Here is a 12,291-nt window from a genome sequence, read left to right as displayed (position 1 = left end):
CAGTGTGAGCGCAGACAAAAGGGGGGGAACGAACAACGCATTTACAAATGTAATACATAATTTTACGGCTTACACCACCTTGGTTTCCTTGATGTGCGTTTATATGTGAAACCCTTCAGTATCACCCGGAGGATCCCCTGCTTTTGAAAAAGGTGTATCGATGGAGCATGTGCGTGGATTCACATGAAAGATTTATTACAGATGAAATTTGTTGAGCTATTTGAAGAGAAAAGATGGTGAAACACTCACACACAAAAAAGAAACCACACACACACACACACACGCCTAACACTTGGAAAACAGCCATAGTGGCTAATCCATCCCAGTGAGGTGAATATGCTTATTTAAATGCTTCAGTCACAAATTCATTTCACACATTTTCTGAGGCTCTGTAAATGATCAGTGAGGAAAAATAGATGCACCGCTCGTTTTCACACCATTCTCTGAACAACATTAAAAGGTGTGAATATCTAATCTGTTTTTCATCTGTTTTTTCCTCCTGCCTGTCACCTTTTTGCGGCTGCTTTCTTTGCTTTGTCTCCTTCTGTTCTTCTCTCCTTTTCTGTCTTTTTTCTTTTTTTTTTAACTCGTCTGGCCTGCTCTCCCTTGTCTTTTCCTGCTTCTCTAACGTCCATCACTGTCTGTATCTCTCAGGCATCGGCACCCAGGATGGTAGCGCAAAGAAGGAGGAGGATTTCAAGGGTAAGTCCCAGAAGCAGATCCAGTTCAACCCGGGACAGACCAGAGCCACGTGGCGGGTTCGGATCCTCACTGACGGGAAGTACGAACAGGCGGAAACCTTCCAGATCTTGCTGTCGGAGCCAGTGATGGGAGTGATGGAGTTCCCTGCCACGGCCACAGTTGAGATCTTGGACCCCAACGACGGTCAGTGCAAACTTACATCACATCACACACTCTTATGTGGAAGACAATGTGGAGACTACTGAATTCAGATGCAGTGTATTAAAGTTGGCTGGATGGATGGCTCTGCAGGGCATCACAAATTAAACTTGATTGGCAGTTGCGTGTTAACTCACACAGACACACTATAAAAAAAACTATATTCTAGAAAGAATAGAATTGATTCTACATTTATTTATTCCATATTTTCCTGCATGAATATATAATTCATTCAGCTTTGTGTCCATATTCTATATGACATCCGTTATTAAAAAATGAAAATCAAATGCAGCCTTTATGGACAGGCAATAGGCTACGGAGGATTGAAAGTTAATAAAATATATCCAGAGCAGAGGCGAGCGTGCGCTTTGCCTACCTGGGCAGATGAATGCGACTGGAGACACAGAAGAATCTGACATTTATAATGCACGCTGCAGAGAAAAAGCCCGGCTGCCACTCAGGTACTCCTGTTACAAAGCAATGAGAAATACACAGCCCAGTGTCAGTATAAACATCGCTTTCTGATTTGGTGTCATGCAAATCTGCCCTCAGGCAAAGAGGAGGAAGAAAGAAACGTTTGGACGCAGTTGACAGCCAAGATTTGTTTTCTTTTATATTTTACAGTAGCCAGAGTTTATTTGAGCAGATTCTTATTTCTTATTTCTTATCCTATTAAATTAGAGATACTAATGACATTTTACTCTTCAGGGCAAATCAAAGATTATAAATGGACCTCATTATGGATACTTACTCACATTGCTGTTTGCCAGAGAACAATACGGTGGCCCTGAGAGCTCAACTCCCCGCAACTTGAAAAGAAAAAAAAAACACATGCAAATAAACAAACATCACTCTGGGATGCACTTCTTATTCATAACAACAGAAGTCACAAGCAGGCATTAAACACTTTTTTGTGTCCCCCTGGAAACACTTTTCACTGTATTGTGTGAATTTGTGGTGCATGTGTTGTCAGGTTGATGTTCGTGCTTAAGCTGCAGTGTGTTGAGCTCTCAGGGCCACCGTAGGACACTGGTCAAACTCTTAATAGTCTACAGAAAGTGTCTAAAAAAAAACAGACACATAAAACAGGGACTTTCTCCCTGACAGCCTCGTCCTTCGTGTTCTCTGTGTCTTTGCCTGCAAATTGAAATGTTAATGGAATATTGAGTGGTGCGACAAACTGGCTGCCCTGTTCTATCAAGACTGGATTTACTCCTCTGAAGCTTTTACCTTCACTTTTTTTTTGTATGCATCGCTCTCCTCCACTCAACAATTCCTAACTAATGCGTAACAAAGATGGAAACACCGAAGCTCCCATTATATTCATACACAACAGCTGCTTTCATCACTCGCACTCTCATTTATCTCCTCGCTCTCCATCTTTCACCACGTCTTGATCTCACTCTCCCTCTCCATCTCCCTCCCTCTCCTCCTCAATCTATCCTCCCCTGTGGGTTAATTATGGTGTGTGTGGAGGGCAGGGGCTGGTTTGTTTTCTGCCATCCCCTGGGATCGTGTAATGTGACAGAGATGTGCCACTCTGTACTCTAATGGGCCAGTGAAGCTTTAGCTATGCCTGTGGCGTTAGCTGTACTCCAGCTTCTTTCTCTAATGATGAAAACTGGCTTTGTCTGGTCCTCTGCTTAGCCTGTAGATTCCCTCCCCAGAGGACGTGTCAGCTAGGCTAATATCAGCTTCTCTCAGAGGAGAGCGGATCGACAGGCTTTAGCCAAAAGTGCTCCGAAATTAAGGAGAGCATAACAAGCTGAGTTTGTTCTAACAGCATGGGCAATCTCTGTTTATCTGTACCAACGCCTGCAGCTCTTCTTTATTTTTCTTATTTTTTCTTTTTTCTTCTTTTTCAAGACTTCACGCGACTCTGTGCTGAAACTTTGATTAATAACAATGAGTTGCTTGTACCATTGTGTGTTTGCCTATGTTACACCCGCTGTTACAGTTCTGCTGCAATAACAAACTTTGTTTAATTACAGGCTGTGATGGCCTGGCCTTCCCCCGCCAAAACTTTATCACTTTCTGTCATATATAATTCATGCGCAACGCTGACTCAAGATGAAGGTGGTAGCCTGCTGTTAGACTGTTTGCTGCAAGCAGCAGTAGCATCTTGCCACAGCCAGTGATATCTTTCTTGCTTCCTCAATAGCCACTATATATCACCAGAGCTGTTACCCCACTGCATTTTGCATCAAGGTCATTCCACTAAATGATGAAGAACCGCTCTCTCTCTCCCGCTTTTCTCTGCTGCGATGTTTTCAGTAGAAGAACCACAAAGGCAGCTGCAGTCGCATCTCGTGTAATTATAGGAGCTTTGTCTCAGTTAAGATGTCAAGTCTGTTGACTAACACCAGGGAGGGAGAGCATCTTGCGACGTCGCGCCGCCGTATCGAACTGTGACTCGTGGGTGTTTTGCTGCCTTTTAGTTGCACAGCGCGCAACAAGGCTCATTTGCTTTGCATGTACAGTCACATCTTAGGTAATTAGCTGATGGGCATAACCAGCGCTGTAAGCTGTTAATGAGTAAAAATGTGGAACTATATCACAACAACCAAACAAACAGTAAAAACAAAACACCCCTGCATCCATAGAATATTCATGAAATGATCAATAATGGAGAAGTTCTATGCGTAGGAACATTTTTGTGTATGTTGTATTGTTTTATTTGGACAAGACAACAACAAGGTATGGTGCAAGTATCCTCTGGTTTAACACCATCTCTAAAAGCATGTGTGCGCGTGTGTTTTTTCCCCCATTAATCTTTTAAAATGACTGTGTGTTTTCCTCCAGGAGGTGAAGTTGACCCACTTGACTTAGAAAAAAAAAATTGTGGGTGAACTTGGAGGCACTAGAAGAACAAGGTGTGAGGTGGTAGTGATAGAGCTGTGAGGGGAGGAGGTGTGTATGTGTGTTTGTGTGTGGAATAGGTAAGCAGCGGACCCTAATCCCTTGCTATGAGCCCTGAACCCCCCAGGGAGCGGCAAATTGTGGGCACCGGCAGAAAGGAGAAATGGAGGAGAGGGGAGAAAATTGAGAGGAGAGAGGACGATTTAGGGAGTTACCATAAAAGAAGAGAAATGTTTGCCCCCTCCTGTGGTGTGTAAGATTGTTTTATGTTGATGACTTCATCCCACAGAATCATCTCAAGGTGTTGATCTCTTTCTCTCAAATGTCCAAATCTATTTTTGGTGGGATTTCATTTTTTTTTGGTGTGTGTGTGTTTTTTTCATGCTGTAGCTTTTGCCTTTTAGTTTTTGTTGCACAAGGAATCCACAAGTGTCTTGCAGCTCCCATCACTCGCTCGCTCATTCATTCTCTTGCAAGCAGAGACAGGGGCGAGTGGTAGGGGAGAGACAAGGGAAGGGGGAAAACGAACTCACAAGAAGATCTGGGACGAGCAAGAGCTCAGTCCACTCTATGTTTTTATTGGTCCCCGTGCGTCCGTGGAAAATAGCTCCAACATTTATTGTTTCTATAATGCCAGTAAGTTCTTCGCTTTGATAGATGGTGCTTTCACCGGCCCTAAGTCTCTCTCTCAATCACAAACTCCTCTCAGAGATGGAGAGAGAGGCGGCGGCGAAGGAGGGAAAGAAAATGAGAGAGAGAGCCGGCTGGGCTGACCCCCGCGTGAACAGAGCAGTCGATGTGTGAAACTCCCGGCTGGTTGGCTGCTGTGGGATGAACTTGGAGGCTTGCATGTGTAATTGTCTGCGACACACTAGGGTAGTAAGAAAAAAAAGAAAAAAACTTCTGCAGGGGTCTCTTTGAAGAGCACCTCTGGCTGCATCAAACTGAAAACTGTGATGGAGAGTTATTTTTGAATATGAATAAGCACGCTGCAGGTCCACCACTTCAATAGATCTGAATAGAAAAAAATAAAAAAAACCATCGGCTGCAGCTCACTAATGCAGAGCCAGAACAAAGGCCTGTATCTGCCTAATGTACTGTGGATTTTTTTGCAGATTGTTATACATATCATTACCCTTTTCCGTGTTTTTTTTTCTCCCTCTGACGCCCCGCATTTGTTCTCTTCTCTCCCCAAAAACAGAGTCGACCGTGTTCTTCCCTGAACAGATCCACTCAGTGGAGGAAGATACAGGCGAGCTGTTCATCCCAGTGCACCGCAGTGGAGATATCAGCCAGGAGCTCATGGTGGTCTGCTACACACAGCAGGGTATGGCCTGGCCCTTTTTCACCTCATCTAACCAGTTTATCCTCAGCGAACTCTGCCTTCCCCTGCCTCAGTGGTCAAACTATAAAAAAAATGGTTCAAGTTGTTATTTAAAGGCTCAATGCATACATTTCAACCACATATTCACACCTAAATAATTGAAAACTCGGTTGAATATAATTGAAAACATCATCCAGTTTTACTGCTGTGTTGTCAAAAATTACTGACTGAGGCACATCATAACTCAGAGTTAATTGTTTTTTATGGGTCCTGCATTTAATAAACCTGTTAATTAATTTGAGAATGACAGCAAGTTGCAGCTTCTTCTCTGACTGTGTCCTGGTTAGTTAACCTTTCCTTCACATTTGTGAATAGGCAGTTTAATGCTGGTGTACCTATTATTAAAGGCGCTATTTGTAGGTTTTCTGGGAGAAAGTGGTGGCGGTTGTTGCCGAACAAAAAGCTTCAGGCAACGTTGTGTTTACAAGATAAGAGGTTATAATACGTCCTCTGAGCAGCAGGCTTGTGCTGCCGTTGTTTTCCCCCCACTGGAGACAGCTCCTGGTGAGTAAATGAATGAAATTCGATGCTGGGCTCCCAATGTTTTTTTGCAGGCTGGTAAGTAAACAGCTAATGCCGCCTACGTCGCATTGGCTAAACTTACAAATAGTATTAATGTGTATGGTGGAGAGCTTTTTAAAAACACAGCAGGGCACTGGAAGAGAAGCTTTTCATGCTACGCTAGTGTTTTTCTAAATATAAAAAATAGCAGATTAATCTCAGTTGTTTCATGATTAGCTGTGTCCTTTTAAGTTTGACGGTGGTTAATTCAGATCAAGGACGAGCCTCCACGCAGAACTCCACAACAGCTCGGCTCTCTTTGTTATAATTCAAATGACTCTCGGTAGCATATTTGCAGCAGGTTAGTGAGACAATGGGTGAGAAATAGCGGATTTCAGCCCCGTATGTTCACCTCCTGCCTTTAAATCCCATGGAATAAATTTAGACAACACGTGAAGTGATAATGCATTCGCTGATTAGGCTAATGAAGTTGTTAAATGTCACAAGTGGCTACAACACAGGTTTCACTGTGGGGGTGGTCTGCTCCCATTGTGTTCTGATATTAAAACAGATAAACTGACTGAACTGATGGGCTCGTTGTAATTAAAGGTCAAGCTTTCACATGCTATTACTGCTACTGGAACAGTCTGAAATATACTGAACTGCATGCAGGGAAGAAAGGCGTTGCATTGCCTTACTGATGAAGATGTTTTGTGTGTGTGTTCAGCCCCCTCAATTTTTTTTTTTTCAAATCAATCCCTCATCCCACTTTTCACATCAAATTTGATTAAATATGAGTAAGTATATGAAAATGAAATGCAATGAATCTATCATAAAACCCATGCCTGAAGCTGATCACTCAGTTTCCCTAAAATAAGATATGCTGTTTGAAAAGCTGAGTGCTCATGTTTTCTGATGTCTCTTCCAAAATGCATTATGTTTTAATTATATCATTTCAATCATTTAGATGTTTTAAATGGTGGACATCTTTTCATTTCCCCTCTCTCTAAACTCTGCTCTCTCCTCTATTCGTCCTGGTCCGTCTGAAGGAACCGCCTCAGGAACCATCCCCACCACCGTCCTGTCCTACTCCGACTACATCTCCCGTCCGGAGGAGCACGGCAGCATCGTTCGCTTCGACAAAGGTGAGAGGGAGAAGCAGTGTCGCGTGGTGATCATCGACGACTCTCTGTACGAGGGAGACGAGAGCTTCAACGTCACGCTGTCGCTGCCTGTCGGGGGCCGTCTAGGAATGCACTACCCCACCGCCAGAGTCAACATCTTGGAGGATATGGACGACGGTAAGGCCTGATGATTCTGATGTTATGTACGTAGATGCAGCATATGTCTGTCAATCCGTAGGTAATTAGTTGCTTTTTTTTCTGTGAAAGTTTGATTAACTTTAAAGAGAAAATCAAGCTCTGGTTAAACTTTCCCTTGAATATGATGCACTCAAATCACACGGATGAGAGGTCATAGTGAACTTTGCGAAAGGCAGTTTGCCTCCAAAGAGAAGCTGAGGAGATTTAATTAATTTCTGCTCGGTGTGTGTGTATGGACTTAAGGTTAAAAAAAAAAACATGCATAAATGCCAGCACACATTTACATGTAAACACAGTTTGTGGGAGTGAGTTTGCTGCTGCATTTAGAAGTTTGTCAGAAGAGCTTTAGTGTCACAGAAGTTCTCTTAATTAAAGTTGTTTACGAAGCTGCTGGGTGCTGAGACATGTAGGATAAGAGCACCCTGACACGGACCCTGCACCCCATAGGAGACGGATGGAATAAAACTCCATCACACTGTCATCCACTCAGCTTTTAATTACAGTGGAGAGTCACACAGGAGTCCAGTGGGACTACATTATCACATGTCCACTGTCTGCTTTCATCACGTTGTGGCATTATATGGACAAAGCAGATTACATCTTCTGAAAGGCAGAGAAATGTCTGAGATTTATCTCGGGAGAGACGGGCCTGCTGGGAAATACCTACTCCAATCTACAGGCTTTCTCCACCATCCCGCTATTCTGCATTGATTTACTTTATAGACTTGAAGAGATTGAATGTCTCTGCTCAAGGTTTTTTGTTAAATGCCATGCCGTAGATTGTTACAGTAAAAGTCATACTTTGTTCCTCCTAGAGATGAATGATGAAGGGAGCGGTGGTGTAATAAATTTGGGACAAATACCAGGCCATGTAACAAAGGGGTTGAATTTACATCAAAGCCAAATAACTAGTGTGAAGGAGGCCTGTTCTTGTTCGTGCTCACGCTGTGGCTGTTAGAGGCTTATGGGCTCCTCTATCGATCTGGCTTCCAACTAGAAAAATGCAAACTGTACAAATTGCCCCAGTTTCCTCCTGTTAGTCAAGTACAAGTAACACTAAACGCACCACAGCGCCAGCTAATATGTTAAGATGAGTTGTGAGGAGGATGCATCAACAAATAAATAAGAAAGTCTAATTGACCTACATTTAGTCCAACTAAGATTAAATGGCTTGTTTTCACTGGCTACAACGTATAAATTCTAAGGTGCCCTGAATTTATTTGTTTGTCCTTTCTGTTCATGTGTTCTCTTACCTTGTTAGATAGCTGCAGACCTTGTTATTGCTCATAGTCTGAGGCCGGAAATGAGCGCCTACATTTAGCTGCAATCTTAAATAACTACAGAAGAAAGAAAAATAAACTTTTTCACAGACACTCAGATGCAGAATGAGGAGAGGAGTTTTGATTTAGTTGGACTTAGCGGTGAAAACGCTGTCTGATCAAAGCGGAAATAAACAACGCACTGTATCACGTAAGGCAACTTACAGTTAACTATAGTTTCCTCAGCCTGAAAACACTTTTATTTGTTGATGACTGTTTTCCGATGTTTGGTAGCTCTTTTATTTGTTTGGATCAGAAAGAGCGGTGACAGAGAGGACCTGTCACGCTGCTGCCAGGCTATAGACTACTGGGATAAATAAAACAATGAGCGACTCAGAACTGAGAGCTCATTTAGGGATACAAACAATTGCGCCAAATTGAATATGTGTGTGCAGAGGCATCAGGGGGCTAGTTAACAAGAAAGCATGACACACTGTCTGATTGTTAGTAAATTGTCAGAAGACTTCAGTCGTGGTGCTGAGTTCAAAGGAATGGAAATGTGTTTGTGAAAGCCCAACTCCACTGAGAGATGATGTGTCATTTTTAGCCTCCCAGAGGATAATACACCGTCTGCCAGTGCTCTAATACCTGCACCCAGGCAGTCAAAACCGCAGCCTCCCTCACTTCAGTTCAACCTCAAGTCGCCCAGGAAAAATAGTGAAACGAGAGTCACGGCGCTTTGTGTGTGTTTACTCGTGTGTGCAGGTGCATGTATGTTTTTTTTTTTTTTTCACGTGTCTGTGTGTCCGCACGCACCAGACTTCAAGCTCTGCATCGAATGGAAGTGACTGCCGTTGCTCTCTTCAGCCCCATTTTTCCTTCCCCCAGGTCAAAGTCAAGTTCAGTCTGCTGTTCTCCTTCCATCCATTTCCCCCCACACGACTACTCCTTTCCTCTCCCCTCTCCCACACATTCACTCTTTCCCCTCACTTTAGCTGTAAAAAAAAAAAAAAAAAAAAAAAAGGCCCAGGGGTGTCTGCTAGATTTAGTACTTTATCAGATTAAACTCTACAGTACCTGTCTCCCTGTGTGCTGCGATCCGCATGGCTGCACACCCTGACTCAAAGTGAGTGTTGTCATCTCCTTGTACCCTGCCAAGGAGAGAGGACGCTCCGGCTCTCTCAGTCGGCTACAATATTGCCACAGCACAGTTTGTAGAATTGTAGATTAGCTCGGAGTATTTCCTGAAAATATTAGGGCAGGCTTACAGTTGATCACACTCCCGATGCAGCAGATTTACTCACCACTTTGTACGTTATGCCCTGGGTATAAATACAAACTGCTGTTATTTTCCACTTGCTGGAGGGAGATTGTATCATAGTTTGTCTCCCCTATTGTTATTGTATAACAACACATTCCTTTGTCGAACCAAGTCATTTCAATTACAAATTTCGACTGTTTTACATACATGCCATCTTGCACCACATGTCCACAATTAGCATATAAGCAGCGAGTCTCTTCTCTCACAGTTCTTTCCTGCATTAATTTTGCCTCCTGTTGAAAAAAAATAGAAAAGTGAGTTTTAAAATGAAAAAAAAAAAATAATAATAGGAACAATCAACATTATTATTATGTCAGTTTTTCAAAGCCCTGAGTAGAAACAACTGTTCACTGTGTGACAAGAAGCTAATATTAGAGAAAATTCTGCAGACATGAACATAAATAATGTTTTTTATATGAATTTTCTCGCATCTTAGATTTATGACTTTCAACCTCACATGCTGATGAGAAGAGTATGAAAAATAAAAGCACCTCATCCTCCTGTGTAGTATTTACAGAAGCTTGTAAGGTCTTATATGTGGGCTCACTCCAAAAAAAGCGGGGCCCTTCTTAAGAGGACAGCTGAGAATGTCTTATAAACGGTGTTTAAAGTTGCAGTGACACACAAATGGCTACAGACAACCGCACACAGTAATTATCACAATTTGGCTTTACACCTTCCCCAGCCCTCACACACACTTCACAGTGCTAAACCACCGGCTTTGCCCCCTGAGGGAAGAGAGGATGCGGCTCTCACTCATCACTCATCACTCAGCTCGTTCTCATGGTGTCAAGAATTTGTCGTCCCAGGCGCAGACGTGTGTACATTAGCACATGAGCAGACGTTTCCTCTCTGAGCATTGAAAGAAACATGTTTGTGATCTTATTATTATTATTGAAGCACATCTCGACACAACGGAAATAATCAATAGAAGTATTAAAAAGGAAACAGTTGTCAGTCTTCACATTGTTTACATCTGGTCAGATGTTTTTAACCCACCCACACAATCTGTAATCCTCTTTTTACCACTGCCACTGTGCAAATAAAGTCTATTTGCATTACAAACCAGCGCTACTGCGAGGTGAGGCTGGCTGTGTGGGAGGAAAAAGGTAAGAGAAAGAAAGACAGATGCACTGAGGAAACAAGTCTTTAGATGGAGAGGCTGCCATTGATGTAAGATGCTCACTCGATATTGTTCAAGTTTAGAGTCAAAATGTAACTGCAGTAATTTTCCTCAGTCCTGGCGCTATGAAGACTGTGCTTAGCTTTTCTTATCTGGCCCAGTTAAAGTATATAAATAAGATATGAAATTTAATATATCAGTGAAGTAGTATTCAGAAAAAAAAACTACCTCTCGACTGCTGAAGTGTTTGATCATGACACCAAAAAATGATAATAACGCAGGGCTATTTTTGGATTATATGCCAGAATATAAGAAAGCAACTGAATGAGGGAGGAAAAGAGAGAGAGAGAGAGAGAGAGAGAGAGAGAGAGAGAGAGAGAGAGAGAGAGAGAGAGAGAGAGAGAGAGAGAGAGAGAGAGAGGCATCTTAAAATGGAGACAGAGGTACTTTTATTCTGTCAGTTTTATGGACTTGACAGGGATGGGGGGAGGTGTGTGTGTGGATGTGTTTGCGGTGGGGGGGCTTGGGTTGCCAGAGATGAAGCTGTCAAATACACATTGGATGCTTCCACTTTGCTGCCTCAGGAAACAATGCCAGTTCAAACAAGCCTTTGAGCAGTCTAGGGGGCCGCTTTCTCTCTGACTCTCTCTCTCTCACACACACACACACACACACATACATATTGTTTTCCAGTGCTAACTTCATCTTTTTTTTTTCCTCGTTGAAAATACTCAGTGGTTTCTGTGAGAACAGCGCTAACAAAGAATGATAACTACGAGGTCGGACGAAAGGTCAGGAAAGGTTAAGAGGTCGCGCTTCCCTGTGGATTTACCTCAGACTAATGGGCCGTCGCTGTTTGACCTCTGTGTCCGGCCGCTGGCCCTTACAAATGAATCATGTCAGAGTGCGGGTGGGTGCTGACAGGTCTAATGTTACCACAGGTGCATGCATAAGAAGGGAAGACAAACACCATTAACACTGAGGAAAAGGTAAAACGAGGTAAAATGATACAGGTGAGTCATATGAAGTGGAGGACCAGTTAAAAGGTGTTGATATTTCAAAGCAACATGAGACGACTAACAGATCACCTGTGCACAGATATGCACTGATCAAAGGAGGCTTTAATCTGTATGTAAGTATTTTATATGTCAGACAGTCTGGAAGTTTGTGGCAGGAAGCCGAACACAGCAAAACTGCATCAACAAACAAAACTGGGCAGGATCATAAGTTGGAACATCAAGGGAAACGATGAACCCATTGTGCAGAATAAACAAGATTATGGAGGAATTACAAAGTGCTGCCAATGTATTTATTTCCCTTTCTTTTTTTGCTTTCTGTGCTTCCCAGCTCCAGTCTTTTACTTTGGAGAGCTGGAGTATCATGTGGACGAGAGCGATGGATATGTGGAGGTCAAAGTGTGGAGGACGGGAACCGATCTGTCCAAGACCGGCACCGTCATCGTCCGCTCTCGCAAGGCTGAGCCGGTCTCCGCAGAGGGTGAGATCAAACGGCCGAGCGAGTGCTGCTTGGGACTGATTAGAAATGATTGAATTTACACATTAAACCATCTCTGTTTAGCTTCTCCTCATTCTTCTGACATCACACTCTCTGTCCCCTCCTTC

The 12,291-nt window shown here is 43.0% G+C and overlaps 1 protein-coding gene across 1 annotated transcript in view; it reads left to right on the top strand.

The window, feature by feature from the left end:
• Nucleotides 1-12,291, top strand: part of frem2a (FRAS1 related extracellular matrix 2a) — a gene marked incomplete at both ends in the record, with an annotated part of 60,874 nt that overhangs the window by 33,629 nt on the left and 14,954 nt on the right. The window contains 4 exons of the mRNA XM_083986574.1: nucleotides 655-885; nucleotides 4,961-5,086; nucleotides 6,694-6,945; nucleotides 12,017-12,166. Coding sequence (XP_083842700.1) covers nucleotides 655-885; nucleotides 4,961-5,086; nucleotides 6,694-6,945; nucleotides 12,017-12,166 — 759 coding nt within the window. The remainder of the gene's footprint in view (nucleotides 1-654; nucleotides 886-4,960; nucleotides 5,087-6,693; nucleotides 6,946-12,016; nucleotides 12,167-12,291) is intronic.

This window comes from Trachurus trachurus, assembly GCF_905171665.1.
Source record: "Trachurus trachurus genome assembly, chromosome: 14".
NCBI classification, from domain to species: Eukaryota; Metazoa; Chordata; class Actinopteri; order Carangiformes; family Carangidae; genus Trachurus; species Trachurus trachurus.
The sequence above is the reverse complement of the archived record's forward strand: the minus strand, read 5'-3'. Positions and strand labels throughout refer to the sequence as shown.